Source organism: Chamaea fasciata, unplaced genomic scaffold (genome assembly GCF_029207755.1).
Source record: "Chamaea fasciata isolate MVZ Bird 193981 ecotype frontalis unplaced genomic scaffold, bChaFas1.0.hap1 SCAF_8, whole genome shotgun sequence".
NCBI classification, from domain to species: Eukaryota; Metazoa; Chordata; class Aves; order Passeriformes; family Sylviidae; genus Chamaea; species Chamaea fasciata.
In genome coordinates this window covers 9,144,335-9,165,927 of record NW_027094093.1, presented here as the reverse complement: position 1 = coordinate 9,165,927, position 21,593 = coordinate 9,144,335, and the positions used below count along the sequence as shown (strand labels likewise).

Below are 21,593 nucleotides of genomic sequence, written 5' to 3'. Positions count from 1 at the left end.
AGAAAGTTAATGCTTGGAAAAATGATGGCTTGTTTGGCCATCTGGTGAAAGTGTTTTACTCTACATATATATTACTTGGGCTTAGTTAAAACTAGCCATTTTTCCCAGTCAGGTGAGTTTCACAGAATCACTTTACCATGTCTGCATCCTTCATCCTGTGCCAAAATAGCCTATTTAATTTTGAACTGAGACTGATTCCCAGCTCCTTTAGGATGATGGTTGGGAGAATTTGACCTTTCTATCCGTTGAGTCAACACAATCCTTCAGAGGCTTATGTTCATTTGAGTAAGTTCTGCCTTTCCAGATTCTCAGGATTTATTTTCTTAATAATATTCTTTAAAAAAACCCCAACAACTTGTTTTAACATAAGCCAAGATTGTCTGGAGTTACTTATACTTCATAGTGTTTTATTACCAATACACTTTGGAACACTCTGGTAAATAACTCTGCCTACACAAAGAAATTGGCTATATTTTCTCTATACATCGAGGAAGTCTGTCATGTGGACTATATATCATGGCTCTAAATGTTCTCAGATAAATGCAGACCCACATTGTATTCCATCTGTACTACTCACCCTGGCAGGTTTTTAAGGACGCTATACGACACATCCATCTCTTGTCCAAAAACTAGAATCCCTAACATTTGGGTTTGTAATAAAAAAAGCATTTTTTATCTTTTGCAATTACAGCAAAACCTGCTGTGTGTCCAGGGAATGATACTCTACACAGTCATAAAGCTTATAGATTTTTTTTCCTTGTGCTCCTCTTTTCAGAGGCTCACCCAAACTTGGTTTTCAGTTCAGAAGGTGAACCTCCAACTTAGGGAAGTCAGTGAAAGTTATCCCACTGACTTAAATGAAACAAAAGCTCTCTCTCAGTTTGATAATTATGGTGTAACTTCTCAGTAGCCTGTGGAGCCTTTTGCTGGTAGAAGGGAGAGAACAAATTCAGTTGGAATGTCAATGCTCTGTCAGTCTTAGAGTGCAAAGGAATAACTTGGAAACTGTGATGATAAAAGCAGAATTTGCCTTACTGACTGCTTTAGTTGCTTCAGAGGAAATATTGATTTGTAAAAAGCCAAAAATAATTTCTGAGATTCTGGGTGGTTTTCATGTCTTACCATGCCATGCTCTTGCAGGAGCAAGACACAAATTCTTCTGAAATTCAAGGGGAGGAAGGCTTGTAAGAGACAGAGTCATCACTTGTCTTTGCAATTAGTCTGTCAACATTCGAGTTGGGGAAAAAAAAGCTGCAGTAATTTTAAAAGCATGGCTCAACATAGACCAATTTTCCTGTTATGTTTCCATGGCCAAGACGCCTATCTAAGTATGTGTGTGGATGGGTGGCATGGAGGAATGGGTAGTCATGGCAGAGAAGGCTGGAAATAGAGGACTGTGGAAGCAGGGAGGAAATGTAAAGGTGACTTGCAATTAGTGCAGTTGGCTCTTGCTGGAGAGTGGGGAGGAGCTGCAGTGGCTGCACACATTCAGGGGCTCGGGGAGGGTTTTGGGGACACTACCCAAGGGTGGAAGGGGCTTTGTCTTCTCCTGCCTTCCCTCTGCCTGGCTGGGAGGCTGGAATGGCTCCCCCAGTGTGAGCAGGTGAATTAAAGGTTTATGTGGCAGGGGTGACAGCATCGAGGTGCTGTGCCTATGGGACTGCGTCAACACCGACCTGTGCCTCTTACAGAGGCGTGTGCCCCAGCACTGTGTGGTGCAGCAACAGCATCCATCTCTCTTTTCAGAGGTGTCTGGATGCAATATATGCACATGACAGCATGGTGAAGAGCCACCATTTCATGTGCCCAGATCAACAGGGCAGCAAATGAACCCAGGGTTTGGGGTTTTTTACTCCTTTCCCACCAGCTATGACTGTGGTTTTCAGTCCTGGGTAGGAAAGTGTCCCAGCCTTCTGAGCACATGCCTTTACTGGCATTGGGAGGAATGGCTTTGGCAGTCTGTTTTGTGCTCCTGCTGTAATCCAGGGTGTTGCACAGATCACCCAGCTCCTGGTGCTTTGTGGGAGGGACACAGGAGGGTCCCTTTGGCCCTGCAAGGGCAGCGCTGTGCGCGGGTGCTCCCCAGGGCTGCGCCGGGCTCGGTTTGTGCCCCCACGGGGACGCTGGTTGTGTAACCCCATGGCTGGGACAGCCTGGGCTCACCAGGCTATGAAAGTGCACATAAGGGATGATAATATGGTAATGCACATCAGATATTAATGTGCATTGACACATAATCGTCTGCGTCCATCGAGGCATTACAGCATGAAAGAGCAAGTGCAAAGGCCTTGCGGAGCGACGTGCTTTTGCACCTTTCTTTCCCTCCTGTTCTCTCTTAGCCTTGTTATTTAAAAGTAAGCTTTCCTGCCTCCCTGGCCCCCCATTTAGGCAAAGTCATCCCCCAGCAGTAAAGTGAGCGGTGCCTTTCTGACAGCCTATTTAGTCGCAATAAAAAGCCGATTGGCCTAATGCGCAATCAAGAAAGGAGTGACATTTATTGCTTCGGTTTTATGATGCTGTGAACTGAGCAAGATTTGGAGCCTTACAGTGCCTTCAGGGGGCAGGAGATCACCAGCAATGAATTGTATTTATACCTTTTCCAATTTCCTACTAGCGTTTTAGCAATAAATAGACTCTGTTGTTATTGAGTTTTATGTAAGTATGTTTACAAAAGCAGGAATACAACTTTGTAGCTCAGAATTACATGTGTTGGCTAAATAGATCAGCAGAGAGAATAACTATGTAAAACACTGGGAAAGCACTTACCAATTTATTATCAAATGTCTTAATAGAATGCTTCATCTCTTCCATCCCACTTTATGTTAACTATTAAAATAGAACTGCATCCATTGCAGAAGGTCGGAGGCTCCTTCACACACCCATGTAGGAACATCAAGGCCACGGTTTGTTCACACATCTAAACCATTAAAAATACATCCCATGCATTAAATATGAGCCTGAGGAAAACTCAGTAGGAGCTGACGCACAGGGCTGACCTCAGCTCTCACAGCCCCTGCAGAGTGGCAGGTGTCCCTTCCTCACAGAGCCCTTGTCCTGCCCCAGTCCCTTCCCACGTGCAGGCTGCAGCTAAAAGCCTGTGTGAGACGTCCCCAGACGCACAGATTTAATTGCTGTGTCTCAGCCTGCCCATTTTGTAAAGGAGCTCTCCCCTGTGGAGCAGCACAGGGATCACCTGTCCTGGTCAGTGCACAGCACTTGCTCCTTGCAAGGAGCTGCAGGTGGATTCCGCTGATCTGTGTGCCAGCCCTGGAGAAGGTTACTCTCATCCCATTAGTTTGCTGGCAAGGACATGTCCTTGAGATGGCACATTGCAGTCGTTCATCTGTCTGCCTTTCCCTGGCAGCAGTACTGTCCCTTGGGGCTTGGTCCCAAAAGCAGCCAGCCACCGTGGTCAGCACGAGGCAGCAAGAGAAGAGGCAGATCCCCAGCCTGCAGGAATGCCTGGTTTTGTACAGCAGCTTTTACCCACAGACCTGAATGCTCCAAGGAAAAGAGGGTTACTACTGCACCCTTCTTCTTGCAAATGCAGAGGTTTGCTTGGGTCCCAGGCTCACACCTGTGGGCTGAGATCTCATTTCACTGATAACGTGAGGTCGTCCTGCCTTATTTGTGCCTGTGCAAGAGATGCAAACAATGCCTGAAGGAAAGCCTGGAAGTATTCTCCTGAAATTTCATTGAATAGCAGACTGGACTTTGTTTTGTAGTAGAAGACAGCTGACCAAGCTAGGTGTCCTGGAATATGTGGCCAGTTCAGATGGAACTGCCTCAGGCAGGTACCCTTGGTTAGAGTGGAGTGCCAGTAACACCAAGGTTGTGTGTCCGGCCCCTACATGGGCCATTTCCTGAAGATGATTCTTGTGGGCCTCTCCCACTTCAGAGTATTCTGTGAATCCCTGAGGAAGCGGTGTTTATGGACACAGAGGGGTTTTTGGGGAGAGCTGGTCCAGGTTTGCACATGTGGAGGCAGACTTTACATTGAAGAATTCCTTTACCGGTTTTCACTCATTTTAGGGAGGTCCCCACTGGCAGTGGATGGCTCATGTGCAGCAAGGGCTGGGGCTGGCAGCACACTGGTGTCTGCTAGCCAAAAGGCCACCATCCCTTTACTTCCACTGATAAATCAGAGCCCACTTTCCACTTTCAGAAGTAACTTCTAGTGTTAGCAGAAGTTTTAGGAGAAATTCGTGGTTGGTCCTAGACAAAGCTGCAGTTCTTTGGGAGCAGGTGGATCCTTCCTGCGTGGCAGGGCCCGCGCCAGGACCTGCAGCTAGATAGCGTCCCATGCTTCCCACTGGATATTGCAATATTCCTACTGGCTGTTCAGCCTGGGCTGAAACTGTGGGATTTGCGGAAACAATTTTCATTATTCTGCTGGCTTCAAGATTGGAGTGAAGAGTATCAGCAGTCTGAGGTGCACAGCAATAAACTGTTCATGAAGGACAGCCTCAAATGTTTACAGAGACAGAAACAGTCAGCAAAGCTTTGTTTTAGCACAGACCACAGAGACGTGAAGGACACCAGGGGTAGGCAAACCATAGAAAGGCATTTATTGTATTCTATGAGTCCTAAATAAACTTAACACATTAGATACCTGCAGACACTTGAATTGGCATGTGCGCAGAATTAGAATTTTCTTCTCTGGTCACACAGCCAGCATGAGGGCTTTTCCATGACTCTTTATCAGTCATCAGCCTTGTGATTCTGTGGCTTTAAGGCATCCAGTGTAGGAAAGATCACTTTTTTCAACTTAGTATCTTTTAAATAAGAATGATATTTAGAAGGGGAAAAAGAAAAAAATAGATTTATTTTGCCCTGAAGTTGTTAGCACACAATCCAATGTACTGTTGAGGGCACCAGAGGCATTGGGAAGCCAGGTCAAGGTCATACTATAATTGGTGCTGTGAATTCTAAAAAAGAAGCAAAGGTGAAGTTTGTAATGTTTTTTTGTCAAAAAGTTAGTAAAAAAAGTTACAGGTCAAAAATTAAAGGGGAATTAGGACTGAAGTTGCAGTGTCTTGCACTGCAGATTTAAGATTTTTTTCATGAACTGCAGTCTCCAGGATGACTTCCTGAAAACTGGAGGCGCATGAGACCAGCTCCTCCCTGAGCTCTGGGAAGCAGTCAGTGCCCAGGGACTCTGCTCACAGCTGGACAGCAGGGTGTCTCTGGGAGCATCCCATGGTTTTGGAGCATCCTCCATGAGCTGCCACGCAAAGCATGCTCTGAAAAATCCATGTGTATTTTTAAGCACTGCCAGCAGCAGCAGCGTGGCAGCTGTAGTCCTGGCTCTGTCTCCAGCTACACTCCCAGAGTGTGTTGCATTTGGTATGCAAGGAAGGCCATCACTAAATATATTCACCACTTTAGTGCATTTTAGCTTGACATATGTCCAGTAAACAATATTTTGGGCTTTTGCAGTTAAAAAAAAAAAATCACCTGATTATTCAGTGCTTCCTTCTGTTATGATGCTTTGGGGTCCTTCAAATCATTTTCATTATGCACTACATAATAATAAAAATCTCTGTGCAGTATGCTGATAATTCCGTGCATGGTCTCTGTGATTTCTAATTGTTTGAATAACAGGATGCTATTGAAATGCCATGCAGAAACACTGCATCACCCTGAGGGAATCAAGCTTTTTCTCCTTTTACTCCTGGTGAAGATAAACATTTGAACAGTTGAAATAGGTAAAATATCCCAGGGAAGCCACCATGCAAAAGTAGGCGTGCTAAAACCCTCAGTGCAGTCACAGGGCTGCAAAGGACAAAAAGGAAAAATAAATTAGATAAATAAATAAGTAAATAACAAACACTGAATGGAAGGCACTCAAAATAAGCCGTGCTTTTCTTCTCTTGTGATCTTACAAACAGTAGAGAGGCACTAACAGGCCCAGGAAAGAAATATTGCGTGCTATTTTTGTGTTGCCATTATAAAATATGTATTGTTTATTGTTCTGCACTGCAGCTAAAGTTTTGCATCAACCTCAAAAATTACAGCAAAATTTGTTTTGAAGGAGACACGCAGAATCTCTGTTCTTTAAGCCTCTTAATGATGTTCTTAAGAGTGCAGTGATAGGATTTCAGTCTCCTGGCAAGCACAGACAGGTTGTAGGGTATGATTCATAGAAAGTGTAAAACACTGTGTGCCAGTGTGCATTCTGAATATATCTTATATAGATGTATGTCAGCATATGTGTGATGCTCAGTGCATGCCTAACCAGGCAACCATGCCAAGCAGTTTTAGGTGCCATCCTCTTATGTGGAAGTCAAGGTGGACACTGCACTCAGAGTGCTTCTTTAAAACTTCAGAGGGCTTCAAGCATCAGGACCTTGTTATCTAAAAACAGCTCTAGCTATTTCTCTCCTTCTGTAGTCGTTCTGCAGTCATTCCAGCTTGCTCCTTCCTGTCCCTAGCACAGCCACCTAACCCTGTCTATTGGAGGCAGGGTTGCCTTCAGCACTGTCTCTATGTCTCCCCACAATCTGTCTCCCCACACTCTCGGGCTGTGCAGAGACCACTGCTGCAGAGACCACTGTGTGGTACCAGACTACCAGAAGTCCCTGGTGACTGTGCATTGGCCGTGTCAGGAGTTTGCCTCTCTGTTGAAGGAGTGAATGGTGCCCCATTGCTGCCGTGGGGCTGTCTGAGATCATTATAAAGCTCAGCGGTGTGCTTGGAGATGGGCTGAGGATCAGAGGCAGAAGCTCAGATTTATGTGGTCCTTTTGACACTCATGTCAAAACAAAGGCGTGTCCAAGCCACCTGGAGCAGTCCAGTGTCACAGGCTGTGTGTGCAGGTGGCTTTGTGAGTGGGTGATGTGCTGAGGTAGGTACAGAGGTGACCTGTCACCGCTCCCCAGTGAAGGGCTATCACAGGCTGTGTGTCTGAACAAGGCTGGTCTGAGCAAGTTACCTGAGCTCCCAGAGGTTCACCTTGCCCAGTCCCTGCCTGGAGCTCATTCAAATGTCTCTGCATGATGTTGTGTTGAGACCTTAAACACCCCCAAAGCTGCCTGGGTAAATGAGAGCTCCCACCAGCCTCCTGACACGCGGCTGAACCGTGCTACAATGCCTGTCCCAGTGTCGAGGCGTAATGTTAAGCCTGGTTTCATTTCAGCCTGCCTGCTGGTAATGTCAACAAAGATGCCCTGTGTACCAGAAAGAAAAACCTTGCAGGAATCCAAATGATAGAGAAGGCATTTGGGACTGATTGCCAGGCTCTTTATGCAGGCATATACTGCCACGTTTGCTTTAAATGGGCATTTAATGTCCTAGTCGGAGGGGCAGGGGGCTTGGAGAGGTCTATGCTGACATCCAGAAATCTGAGTTTCTGATCACCATTTTCTAGTCAGAGCAGAGGAAGATAAGAAATTGTCTCTGGTGGAAATATAAATGTACAACAACTGTGTTTTTATTTATATACTGTTCTGTGGTAGCAAAGGAAAGGCTTTGGGCTTTTTTATGCTGCAAAATGTTGTTGGGGTTTTCATTGCTTTTTTTTTTTTTTTTTTGTCCTGGAGAAAATATATAGCAACTCAAATTATTACAGAATGGAATTTCACCTTCCCTGTAAAATAGTGCTCTCTGAGACATGGTGAGATCTCACACTTGACCAAATTAGTATATGAGCTCAAATATCAGAGTTCTGACTAGTAAAAATAACACTAGATTTGCATTTTCACATTTTTAGCTCTTGCCTCCCTGTCTCTTTGGTTTTATGCCTTTTTTCTTGACTGACAATTCTCTTTGTGGCAGATTTATTGCTGTTCTGCTGTTTGGACCCTGTAATCAACTAGACACTTGGCTGAAGACGTTAGTCATTTCATTAAGTACTTCTCTTTCAGATATCTGAGGCACAATTTTCTGTTGCTCTGGTTCCAAAAAGCAAATGACCCACGGCCAGCAAAGTCTGAATATGAATCTTTAATAAACAGAGGTAATACCAACAATGCTCTCAGGTTTCCAAACAGCAGAGTGCTAATTAAAAGATGCTGAATGGGGAAGAACTGCCGTTGCCATCTCGCTCTGACAGAAATGTGCCTGCATCGGTTCCCAGTGAAACCGCTCTTTTGGAAGCACTGTCTCATTTATCCTCCTTGCTTCCCATCAGAGCTACGTAGGAAACCTTCCTCCTCATGCCACGTGCAGATATTGCATAGTAATTTTTTTAAATTTATTTTTCAGTAATACATTGCTGGAAACAAAGACTGAATAGTTGTCTTAAGAGTAAAGATAAAGCATGGAGTGCATTTCTTTTTGTCATCGCTGTATCACTAATGATTATATTCTATTCATGAACTAGGGAAATAGAATTATAGCACTCTCCTACCCTTCATGGGCAAAGAACCATTCTCTCATTTTATTGAGACTCCTCCTTAAAAGGCAGTTCCTCCTTCCAGGGGACAGTCCTTCATAGTCATGAATCCTCTCTTCAGTAGCTTGCTCTCTGCAGGCAAAGGTACTCTGTGTGCCCAGAAAATAATACCATATGTTATTTTGCAAAAGCGTGGGGTGTTAGGAGACTGTGCACTCACCCATGCCTGGTTTATTGACCCCATTAATTTTTATGGAGACTGATTCAACAGAAAGCCAAGTTGGCTGCTCCAGCTTGGCCAAGCAGCCTGGTGCAGCACAGCACCATCACTGCTGGCACATAGACCAGACTGAGGGAGGGCTGGGCAGCATTTCTTCATGATCAGGATCCGGGCTGGAAAGGAGTTCTTTGTGCTCTTCTCTTATTTCCCTGGGGAGGGAAGAAGCACGATAAGCAGGTGAAATTCCAAAATGCCTCTGGGTACCCCTGTGCTGCTGAGCACCCTCTTTGAGTTCCTGCCTTGACAGAAGCTCCCTAAGCTCACAGAGCAGAGTGCAGCAACACACACCCCACAAGTCGGTAGCGAGGCACAAGGAGGTGCCTGTCAGCATCTCACCTGCCTCAGGCTAAGCTCAGCTCTGCCAGTTCTCCCGCAGGCACCCTCCTGGGCCTCTGCTGCATCTTACCTGCAGGGCTGCACCTCTGCCTGCAGACACTTTCTGGTTCATCCTGGGTGTGACATTCTCATGACAGAGTCCAGGCAGCATCATCAAGCAGTGTTGCAAGATCCACCATGGGGAGTTAGCCCAAAATCCCCTCAGGAGGTGCCCAGGCTTGCCCCTTCAACAGTCTTTTTAGTTTGCTTTGGTGTTTTTTTGCTTCCATGACCACCAAAGTAACCACACAGATTGCTGGGTGTTCAGCTCCTCCAGGATTATCATGTGAAATGAAATGGAATGGAATAAAATAAAGTGTATAAAAGAAAGGGAATTCATTGGAAACGATCACAATGACCTGGAAGAAAAGACATAAGAAAATGAGCCTTGTTTAATGATTGTTTATGGTGGCAACCTTAATTTTAATCAATTAACCTACGAGCTCATTACTTGAAGATGCAAAGGGCCTGCAGGACAGCATTTCTTCCTTTCTCAGAGGAGCTGCAGGGTATCTGCTGACATCTTGGAGGCTCTCCTTCCTCACAGAGGCTTTTAAAGCTGTGTTTCTGACTGCAGAGAAGGCATGGTTAAATCTTGCACAAGTATTCTGTGTATGCTCTTGGGTACAGTTTCATCCTGTGACCCCCTAGGAGACCTCATTGACCTTCCCACAGTGTCCTGAGCCCCAGGAACGCTCAGTCAGCCTTTCTATTACCAGGCTTTCTTCAGTGCTACACTTAGGAACACAGAAAGCAAATAGATTTATTGACAGAACTATAATCAAAAGTCAAATGCAGGATGATAGCATGGTCAGATGATCGAATTACTTAAAATTCAAGGCATACTGGAGTGCCTCAGGGACTGGGAAGGTGCAGCCAGCCAGCCAGCCCATTGGACACACCCTCGGCAGTGGGATGGATGCTGCCAGTCCAGTGCATGGCAAGTGTTAGGGGGAGGCTCTCTTCAGGGTAGGGGGCTTCTGCGTCCCACAAGAGCTGAAGGTCCTCTCTGTGCCCAGAAATTGACACCATTGGTGCTCTCACCTCACATACACCCTGAGCCAAGCAGGGCTGTCACAGTTTGGTTCTTGTTTAACACAAGAGAGTCCCACTCTCGCATTTTATAATGCTTCAGGAAGGGAAGGCACCTTTACAGGCTTTCATTCATTCAAATGCATTAAGTGCTGTTCATTATGTAATTATTACCTCACTGGAGGATCCCACTCAAGTATGAGATATTCTCAGAGGCTGGATTTGCCTGGGCACACACGTCTGGAGTACATGCCTCACCTCTTTCCCTGCAATTTGCCCTTCTGGAATTTGGCAGCATGGTCCATATGGCAGACTGTTGCTTCCTCCAGTTTAAAAAAACGTGTTGGAATACCGTCATTTTCCCTGATAAGAGGAGCACTATAAATTAAAAGGAGTCAGCAACACAGGCACATTAATCTTCCTGATGCAATCCTACCTTTCGCACTTCCTGACATATATTTGATGTCGACTTAATTGTGCAGCCTAAAAGTGGGATTTGAGTACATAAGTGCAAAAGCGGTAATAAACTGCAGATGCAAGCTCGAAGTTGTCTGCTGAAAACTCTGCAAGGGGTGGATGATGCACTCAGATCCTTGCAGCAAGGAGATCGGGGCGACAAGTCTGGTGTCTTTTCAGCATCCCTCCAACTGGCCCTGAAAATCAGGCTTCACACAGGAGATCCTAGGCGGCTTTGGAGCATGTGGTGTCATCCTGGGGGTGTGCCTCTCTGCTCTGCCTGGCACAAGAGTGATCTGACCCCAGCACAAGCAGCACATGATTCGTGGTGCTCATGTGGCACGTCCTCTTCATGCGACTGCTGCAGAGGTTGGCTTGGAAAGTAGGGCTGCTGTCACCGTTGAAATTTTAGAATGGGGCACAGAAAAACCCTGGTTCTCTTCTCAGTTTTGCTGGAAGAGGTCAGGAAGGTAATTTTGGGCTTTGGAAGGTATCAGAAGATGTAAATAAATGCCTAGTGGGCTCTGAAGCAGTCTTTGAAATCAGTGGGAGATAGGTCTCTGAGATAGCAAAAATCCCACACAAAGTGTTTGCATGCATCTTGAAGCATTTAAACACCTTTAAAAATATATCTCTAAAGTGTCTGAGCATAGGTTCCTGCGTCCCTTAGGTATTTTTGAAATTGCATCCAAAGTTACTGAGATTTCCCCTAAAGAGCACCCTTTTGTTGTAATTTTCCCGTTGGCTTAATTTTCTCTTGACTTGAAACATAATATATATTAACCTTCACTCATTTTTCTGTAGCAAAATGTAGAGAAGTGAAGCTGTTTCTTAGCTGGTTTATTACAAAAAAAGGAGCATATGGCTGATTGTGTCCCATCTGAAATGCAAATGGTGGAGCTACGTGGAAAGAATTGCTATTGCTTGAGCAGTAAATGTTTCCTAATGAAGTGAGTTTGACTAAGGTGGGAAGCTGGAAATGGCTGCAGGAAGAAATGATGATGGTTAATATTTCAGTGGAGCAGAACATTCTTATTCTGCTGATAAGGAGATTCTTGGGAAATGCACTGGATTTTTTTTCTTATATTCTGTATGTTTATCAGTGTGGGGAAATTGCTACACACAGGGAGCTAGACGCTTTTCGTCGAGTTAGGAAATCATGTAATTTAATTTATAACCACAGCTTTTCACCACTGGCCTCTTTTTGAACTGAAGTTTTCTGTATCTTTTGAACATTTGGGGTAAATAGACCTATCCAGTGTAAAAAAAAAAAAAAAAAAAAAAATCTAAAAGAAGACAACTACTGGTTCCACTGTTTTTCATCACCCTGGGCACATTCCTGGAGGCCAGAAGCCAAATTGGAGTGATGGAGAGATCTGACCCACACTCTCTAATTCCCTTCTTCCTCTTTCCACCAAAGTTTTGTGTATATCCCTCTACATCTCCAGTAGTCAAAGGTGTCCAGATGTCTGCTGCAAATGGGAGGTTGGACTGACTTTTAAACACTTTCTTAAATTAAGCAGCAAGGCTGGAGGCTTGACATTTCCATTACTTAGCTTTCCAAAGGGAGAGCAGTGGAGCTGGCACTCTGAGGTTCAGCACAACCAGTGGGCTGGAGATAGAGCATCAATCGCGTTACTTTGCCTTAATGTCAGAAGGAGCTGGGAAGAGTTTAGGTAGCAGCATGTGCACAATTACGTGCTTAGAAGAGCTGGAGCAGCTGCCAGGTTAGACCTGTGGCTTTGTCCCCAAGCGAGATCACGTTGGGTTTGCTGAGGCTGAGCTGTCTGTTACACGGCACAGTTGGGGGACAGAAGATTAGCCTGCCTCTCCCCTGCTGATGCCCAAGGGTGTCTGACGTTGCTAATGATAATGAAATAGGAGAAAGCTAAAGAAAAGAGTCTGAAGCCTGCTGTTGATGGAAATAATTAGGTTTCTCCATCTTAGAAGCAGTGGCGAGGCTTGCTGGGATCAGGATGTGTCCACATTAGATCCAGAGCAGACTTTGGAAGTGAACCCCATGCTCTGGTTCACACCACAGGGCAGCCCAGGAGCTCACAAGCTGGGCTCTGGAGTCTCTGGAGATGGCCCTAAGCAATCTGAGCATGGGGCCATCACTGCCCTGCCTGCATTTGCCCACACTGTGCTCTTGGGCATGGGAGCCTTCACCCCGCACAGAGCACACCACCAGGTCAGGAGACCTTCCTAGGTAACACCTGGGTAAGGCTTTTTGCTTGCTGAGTTATCAAAGTGCTTTAGAAAGTGCCTGTGCACAAAGTCTTCCGTAAAACAGCATTCTCCTGTTTTAACAGTGAGTAGCCTCTCTGTGTCCAGGAGCTGGGGAGATCCCACCAGCCCGAGGCACAGAGAGAGTGTGGTCACGTCCCTGCTCCAGTCTCAGTCTTGGCAGGTGGTTTTATCCCAGTGGGGTAGAGTGAGGCTTCAGTTTCACATCTTCTGTTGCAATCAGAGGGCCTCTAGATGCTGTAATTATTTTCAAAATAGAATCATGAATCAATATAAACCCACATTTGTATGGTATTACATACAACGGACAGCACCTGAACAGAGGAGAATTTTGTGGCTCCTTTGGTTTGCAGGAGGGCTCAGCAGCTTGCTTTATCTGCATATCTCTTTGGTTTACAGGAGATTACAAGTGGTAATGCTGTGGTGCAGTTTTCCATGTAAAACATTCATCTTTTATCTTTCTTTTTGCTTGCTTTTATGTGCCTCTTCCCTCTCCCTGCATCTCATTTCAATTGAGAAATACAAATGACCTCTTGACAGAACTTTCTACTTTCATTATGTTGATTTGCATTGTGCAGTTAGGATAATACAAACACTTGTATTTCTGAGATGTATTTATGATGTCTTGAAAAAAGTTTCTCATATTAGCCTCTTCTCTTTTCTCTTTCTGTATCTTTCCAGGTGTGTGTGCAACATCGACTGTTCTCAAACCAACTTCAATCCTCTTTGTGCTTCCGATGGGAAATCTTATGATAATGCATGTCAAATCAAAGAGGCATCATGCCAGAAACAGGAGAAAATTGAAGTCATGTCTTTGGGTCGATGTCAAGGTAACTCTCATAACAAAACTGATTTCAAAGAATGTTTTCAATTTTTGTTCAGGGAGAAAAAAATGAAAAAAAAAGAACCAGGGCTGGCTTCTTATTTGGGAATTGCCACATTTCCATTAGACTGCTGCAGTTTATACTGTAGAGCACAGGCTGTGAGAGGTGAGGCAGAGCCCTCTGTGATACAGACCCAGCGAGGCGTGAGGGGGGCATCACTCCTAACCCTGCCCACAGCAGCAGCAGGGGACTGCCCAGCCCTGCACTGGCCTCTGCATCAGTCACCAGTCTCCTGCCCCGAGCGGCTTGCCCAGAGCTCTGTCTGCCAGGCAGCAGTTGGAGCAGGACAGTGGGAATGCCCCTCGGATAGATTTTGCCACCCAGGATGGATCCTCTGGTGCTGCCTTAACTGGAGCAGCATGAGGAAGTCTGGGGAGATTCTCCAAAGAGGTGCTTCCAAACACAGTGCTTGGGCTGGTTCTTCAAGTGCCCCTTTCTGGGCCCCATGGTGCCCAAGATGCCTGGAAGGAAGTTTTCCAATCATGGCTCGAGGCTCTCTCTATTTCTCCATAAATACAATGCTTCTCTGTGCCCATCTCTTGGGCTACTACATCACCTGTAACCCTTGAGCTGACTTTAAAAACCCTGTTTCTCTCAAAAATAAAAATGGAGAGAATTTGCCTTTCAATAGCTCCTGTAAACAAAGTGTCTGCTGAGGCTCAGACTCTCAATAGCTTTTTCCCTTGGATTCTAACCCATAAATCCTCAGTACATCTGCTTACAAGGCCATAGTATACAGGTATATTAGACACATTCCAGTTTGCTCCTATCTCTTTAAAGTTAACCACTCTAAGTGGCAGTTCATTTCAGGGTACATATTAAAACTCCCCAATTACCTCAAGTAGAGCAGAAATGACAACTCCTGCTTCAGACTGATATATTTATCCCAGCTGCAATCTGTTACCACATATTGTTAGAAAAAAGATCCTGCTGTTTTCACCTGGCAGGCCCAGGAGAGCCCTGCAGCCAGCAGAGATGATGTGTGTGCAAGCGAAGTTAGCTCTGCCTGGGCACTGTGGTTGGGGCACGGGCTGTGTCGAGTCCAGGCTCCCCAGGCAACTCAACACGTTTCTTTTCACACAGACAATACTACAACAACTACAAAATCAGAAGATGGGCATTATGCAAGGACAGATTATGCAGGTACGGTTCCTATTCTGTGAGAATCACAATTCACAGGATCTCTGTAAGTCTCTTCTCTCTTCATTTGCTGAGGCGAAATGTCCTCATCTTCTAGTGCGGTTTTCCTGCTTTACTTTAAGAAAACACTGTCTTTTCATTACTCTTTCTTTTGCTACAAGCTCCCTTCTTAATAAATGGGCTACTTCTATTTTTGTCAACCTACAGCTCCTCTGGCCATAAAGCACCTGTTCTGACAGAGGAAATAAGTACTGTAAATTATTTGCCAGAATTAGCAGACGTTATTGAAAATTACAGAATCAGTGCTACTAGATTATGCGTATCTTTGTCATGATATACAGGTTTAAGGAAGTGAAAATCCAGCTCGTAGCAGTGCTGGGATACCATGAAATGCTGCCATAATAGATATCACCTGTCGGCATTTAACTATGAAGTTAATAAGGTTCTTAAAATGTGGGGGGTTTAAGTGATAAATGGGTTTAATTTATTTAGAAGCTACAGTAAAATATAATGGCTGAATAGCCCTATATGGCACTTGAAATTAAAAACATGTAAATACTAGTGAGGTTTGGGAGGCATTTTTTACACCCTTTGCCCGGGAGGATCGATTTAGAAATTGAACGTGTGTGTGCGTGCATGCAAATGTTCACAGCTCACGCTGAGAATGAAAGCCTCTGGGAAGGTCTGGTGAAAATGGGTCAGGTGATGCACTCATTGCTTCAGTTTCGTGATGTTTCTGTGCTTTTGAAGTGTTGGGAGAGAGTAGGTGTGGATCACTGGGTTTGCCTGAGCTGCATGGCTTGGGTGAAACCCAGCTGACGGTTTCACAGGTGTGAACATTTCCAGCTGGGAGAGTCCTGAGGCCGTAGTTTTTCCAGCTGGTCATCCCCTGTGCAGGTCCTCTGTGGCATCCCTGTGACAGTGAGGTACCCAGCCTTAGAAATGATTGTTCTGTTCCTGCTTAAAACAGTGCATGATGATTAAAACATAGAGCTCTGAATAAATGATGTCTCGGTGAGGCAGAGCAGTGCATGTGTTGGGGGTGGCTGCAGCATGAAGCAGGGAAGGTAGAAGTTGCTGTGGAAAGAAAATGTTGGGATGAATTTCTAGAAGATCAAGGGTGAGCCACAGTCCAGGTGTTTCCTGCTGTCAAGGAGCCCTTCCATTGGTGAAGACAGGGACGTGCAAAGAGAAAAAAGTCTTCAGCATCTTTCCTCCAAACTCTTGATTAACCTCTGCTTTTCGTGGGAGGTAGTAGTCAGTTTTCTTCCAAGGCTGATGTTATGTCATGTGGGGACAGGGGATGGGAGTAGCCAAGTAGGCCAAAATAATTTATTTTAAATTTAGAAACAAGGCCAAGCAATGTTATCTTGAATCCTTTCTCTTGCTGGAGAACTGAGGAGAGCACTGGCTTCCCCAAGCTGATTTGAAGGCCTGGAGCCCCTTTTCAGTGTGCAGCCTGTCCTACGCTGCTGCTGTCTGGTGGATTTGCTTTAGGATGGCAGAGACCCACATCAGCTAGAGAGGAGACAGGCATGTTTAAGCATGGAGCAACTGAGTTGTAACAAGGAGGGAGGAAAGGCAGGTTGGGGATTGGTCCAATGAGAGATGACAAACACCTTTGGAAAAGACACAAGGCACCTCCCTCCTCTACGGCCGTGGGAGTGATGGAGGCATCCTGAATCAGCAGTGACGTCCAGTAGGTGCCTCTGGCACAGGAAGACACCATTGTTGCACCTTAGAAAGCCACTTTTTGGGGCTTCTGATGTGGCTCAGGCCCCAGTGGGCTTCTCAAGGGTGGTGACTGCATTCCCTGGGCAGGTCCCGTCGGGTTCTGTCCATTGATTTAACCTCAGCCACAGTTGGCTGTGCCGGCGGATGTCTTTTCTGTGCGCACCTATTACCCTGAATTAAATTTTTGATTTTTACATACAGTAGCAGCATGTAGGGTGAAAAAGGCTAGTTTATGCAGGGCAATCCACTTGCCTTCAGCATCCCCAAATGTCTGGGGCATAACTCTGTCAGGAGACCTTAGGGGAATGGGGCTGCTGTATCAAAAAGCTGCAGCAGCTCCAGCCTTCCAGAAATAATCAGGGAGAAGGAAGGCAGCAGTATAAAACTGAGGCTCAGTGAACATTCATGCATCAGCATTTGCCAGACAGGAAGCTCCGTGCCATCCTCATGTTCTTTCAGCTGCAGAAACATTTGATGGTGATGGCTGTGATAAGAATGTGGTATGTGCTACTTTTTTCCCACCTTCCTATCTCCTCAGACAGGAAATGCTGCCCTAACCATGGGAAGCTTTGTATGAAAAAGCAACAGTTCCTCAGCCTCTGAAGCAATTTCCCCAAGCCTGCGGCTTTCCACAGAATACCTTTGTTCTCTGCCATTTAATGGCACTAAAAATCACCGAGACCGTGAACGCCGCACGCTTTTAAAAACATTGGCTTGTATGGACGGGCTTTCCCAGGGGAGGGCATAGCAGTGGGCATAATTGATGTTGTCAATTATGCTAATGCAGCCAAATGCTCTTTGCAGGGACTGTGGTGGCTGAGCAGCGCGGGTTTTTCCATAACCGCCCCCGCAAGCCCACCGTGGGGGCCCGGGAAGGCAGCAGCTCTGCAAACAGCCACAAGTCCCAACACCCAGCTGAGTTTTTCCATCTCAAACTATTCAAACCGTCTGTTCAACCAGCGTCTTTGCTCCCTCCTGGTCTTGCCAGCCCGCTGATGCTCACCAATAATGCGCAAGTCTTCTGGTTTGCGAAACTGAGGGTGCTCGTTCCTTTGCAGGGTAGATACTTGAATTAGGTTTGCACCACCTCGGTTTTTCAGGGCTCTTGCTTTACACAGGCAAGATTTATGCCTGCCCTCTACATGCCTGACCAATATCAGAAGCACCCCAAAAGCCGTACCCCCTTTTTCAAGAAAGCGAACCTGAGAAGTGTGAGCTGTAGGAGGCCCTTCTCTGACCCTGTCCTGCCTCTCCAGGGTCGTCATTCCGCCCTTGCCATGGCTGCCTGTGCCACACAGTGTCTGTACTCCATTTGTGTCTCTGTGCAGTTCTGGCCTCTCCTTTTTCTGAAACCCCGAGGTATTTATCAGACTTGGGGAGATTTTCACTCTCCTCAACAAATGGCAGATCGCTGACCTTGATCAAGTTTGTGCAGTGAAATTTGGTTTTACTGAATAAATGAATGGGGGTGATTTTCCCCTCAAATCCAATAGAAATACACTTTATCTTGCAATTTCCATGAAAGAGCATTTTGAAGCATTTTTAGTGTAATGTATGTTTTAGAATGTAGCTTCTGAGCTGAAAGTCCTGTGATGGATGTTTTCTTGAATTTCCCCATTATATGCATAACTAAGGCTGTTTTGGTGGCATTTTAGAATTCAGAGTCCAGGCAATCAAAGAGTCCTCATCTTGTTAATCCACTTGCCTATTTATTTGTATTCTTCAATATTTATATTCTCTTCTTAAAATCTGGATATTAGCAATTATCCCGCTAATGACTTTATCCTTTCTCATTATCAAATTACAGAGGGTTTTTTGCAAGCCATTTTGAGCACCATAAGGAATAAGTCAGTATGGATGTGCCATATTTCAGCGTTATATATTCATGAAAATTGTCGCCGAAGACACTGACAAATTTGATAGACCTATTCAATAGTATCATCTTTCAGGCCAGACAAACCTCCCCATATGAGCATTGATTAGATCAAATCTCAGCAGCTGAATGCCAGCAGCACAGAGAAGCTGATGGGAAGGGGGAAGGAGGCATTTTTCAGCCCAAATAGTCCCCTCTGGTGAAAAATGTGCATCCACAAGTGGTCATTTTGCGGTGTATTTTGGGTTCCTCGAGGGCAGTAAACTCTCCCTTGGCAGCAGCCTCAGGTGGTGCCTCCTGGGCTCCTGGGGAGTCCTGGGGCTCTGCTGCAGGCAGTGCCTTGGCCCGTCCTGCCAGTGCTGTTGCTGTGCCCAGAACCGATAACGAGCACAAAATGCTGCGCGTCTGCTCATGGCTGCTCCGTTCCCTGCTCACCCTCCTGGCTTCCCATGGGATTTCAAACCTGCATGACAGTCTTGGATCTTTTTCAGAGCGCTTCCTGGCACCGGGGCCGTCCTGGCACTCCTGGGGGTGCTGGGGCGAGTAATCCGGCAGATGGCTGTGTTGCCCAAGCAAACTCAGAGCTCCACCAAAAAGGGCAAAATCCATCTGTGTCAACACATCATCTTCCCTTGGCTGGGCCACGGCTCTGGGATGAAGGCGATGAGAGCCATGGCACGCTGCAAGGATAAAGAAGAGTCTCGGACTCTTCAATGAGTCCCTTCAAAAGTCCAGGAGTCTTGGACTCCAAAATAAATACAATTCAGTCACAGCCATCTTCGTTGTCTGGAACCGGCCTGGAGAGTAGCCAGGGATCAGAACAGCAGTGCTGAATTTCTATAGTGATTCCCCCCCCCCCCGGACTAAAATATGAGAACTTCAGACTAGATTCCTCCTCTAGATCATAATATTTTCAAAGTAGGTTAAGTTTGGAGTCTAAACCACTTGACATTGTCTGTTTAGATTAAATTTGGTGTCTACTACTGTGTCAGCCATTTGCTGAACTGCTGAAGAATAATAAAGCCCCAGAGCTTAGCCATGGGATATAAACTGTGGTGCATTTTTGCTCTGCCTTTGTGAACCAGGCTTTCCTTTCTGCTTAATGGAATTAGCAAGTGAGACACAAAGCTGAACACTGTGCAACCCTCACAGCTAGAGAGAAACTTTCTCATCTGCAGCTTTGTAAAAATGTGAGGTAAATTACATCCTTGAATATGCAGATTTGCTTGGCTTTTGATTCCTCAGACTCAGAGTCAGAGGTTGTCACACTAAATAAATAGATTATGTAGAAAGCCTTCCTGCTATTCCATCAAATCACTTAAAAATTGAAAAAAAGCTACATTTAAATATTTTGACAGCTGTGAGGCAGCACGAATGCTGTCTAGCTGCAGCCTCACCTGTGCTCACACATGCACAGACACACATGCACCAACCTGTGGAAGAACAAGAATGGTACAATTGATACATTTTTTTAAAAACAGGAAGCTTTTAAATGCTGCTTGAATTGTTATTTGCATTTACAAATTGCTATTTGCATTTGTTTGCAAGGTTTTATGAAAAGATGCTGAAGTTTTTTGCACAGTGAAAGTCTACAAAAGATGGTAGATGAGCTCTGCAAACATAGGGAAAAATCCCAGTCTAGATTCTTCTGAGAGGTTTTCAAAGACAAGAGAGATCACTGTGTTCTGGTGGTCTCCAGCCTTTCTGTTGCCTTGCAGCTCCTCCAGGGTTGTTGATGTCCGGAGGAAAATCTAACAGGCAGTGAAAATACCAGCTGTTGGGTCAATAAATCTTACTGCCAGCTACTTCTGAGCTCCAGTCTGAGTAGACAACAGTCAGTCCCAAAGACTGGAGGCCCCCAAGCCTCCACTTGTCCTGGGTGTTTTTGAAATGAAAACCTGCAGCTGCTTCTTCTGTGATTTAACTCCAGAGCTGCAAAAGGTGGAGTGTGGAAAGTCCCACTCCAGCATTTTCCTGAGTCATAAGGAAGACTGGATATTTTATTTCTAAAATAGGAAAGGCCAGGGCAATAATGCAATTGTCTTGCTATGGGCACTGCAGCACAAGCTACCCCAAGTGCTTTTCTTCTGTAGAGCCCTCTCAAATTTACCTTCAGATCCTGCTTGGCTCTATCTTGCTGAAATCTACATAATTTTTTTGGTATGGGAGACAGACACTCTGTCATAGGGGTCACATAATAGCCTCACAAACAAGCCCCCTGCCAGCAAGGAAGCTGCAGCACTCCAGAGCACTGTGCCATGTGATTTAACAGCACTTACTCCTAACAGTCTCTTCCTGAGGAGCATGCAAAATAAAAACAGGCTTATGGAGATTTTAAAAACAAGCGAAAGGGAGAGAGAAATATTGCTCATTTAATCTGCCAGCCTCAAAAGAATACCTCACTTTTTATGGGAGTTCTCCTCCAACTTTGAATTGCATGTGCTAAACTTGGTAAAATGTGCCTTGTTTTTCTGGATTTCTGGGGGGGTTTTGGTTTTATAATGAGATAAATTGTGCCTTTTCATTACTTACGATTTCCCAGTGTCATGCTCATGGAACCTGTAATTGCTGGCATTAAAACTTAAATTAGGTCTCAGGTGAACTGCTAGACATCTCTTTACCTAGACTGATGTAGCTCAAGAAGGAAGAACATTTCCATTTGTGCCTCTAAAGCTTAGCCCTTTATTCAGTCACTAATGAGTGTGAATCAAAAGTTGCAGAATTCGTTTGTGCTTTCTTCCCATAATAAACAAATTCAGAACTGTTGTGAGTGAACATTATAAAGAAAGCTATTTGATTTGCATTAAAGCTTGGGAGCCTGAAAATTCAGTAAATCCAGGCTAAGAATTTGATCTGGATGAAACAAACGGGAAAAACAAGTTCCAACTTGTAACACCAGTATTGGCATGGGCAGCCTAAAAAAATACAAAACCAGACCAGGCTGTTTCACTGTTGTCAGCATCCCTGAAGCCTTTAACTCTTGGAAATTAATTCAGCTTCCTTAAGATGTGGGGTGAGGGTGGAGGTTGTAATCCAATTTTATTTCTTCATGTGGGGTTTCCATCAGAACTGTGAGAAATGTATGAAGCTTGCTCCAAACACTTCTGCTTGCCCAAGACTGTGTGCCTTACTTGTTGGTTTTCCCCTTATGCTATCATGTAAGCAGTCTTCTGTAACATTTTGTTCTCTTAAAGGTTATGGATAAAAACAGAAATTCAATGTGCAGTAGAGATGAGC

General features: G+C 45.2%; 1 protein-coding gene across 1 annotated transcript in view; it reads left to right on the top strand.

The window, feature by feature from the left end:
• The window catches only part of TMEFF2 (transmembrane protein with EGF like and two follistatin like domains 2), a 124,892-nt gene that overhangs the window by 79,018 nt on the left and 24,281 nt on the right, over positions 1-21,593 (top strand). Inside the window, exons 6-7 of the mRNA XM_066189598.1 lie at positions 13,407-13,555; positions 14,693-14,752. Coding sequence (XP_066045695.1) covers positions 13,407-13,555; positions 14,693-14,752 — 209 coding nt within the window. The remainder of the gene's footprint in view (positions 1-13,406; positions 13,556-14,692; positions 14,753-21,593) is intronic.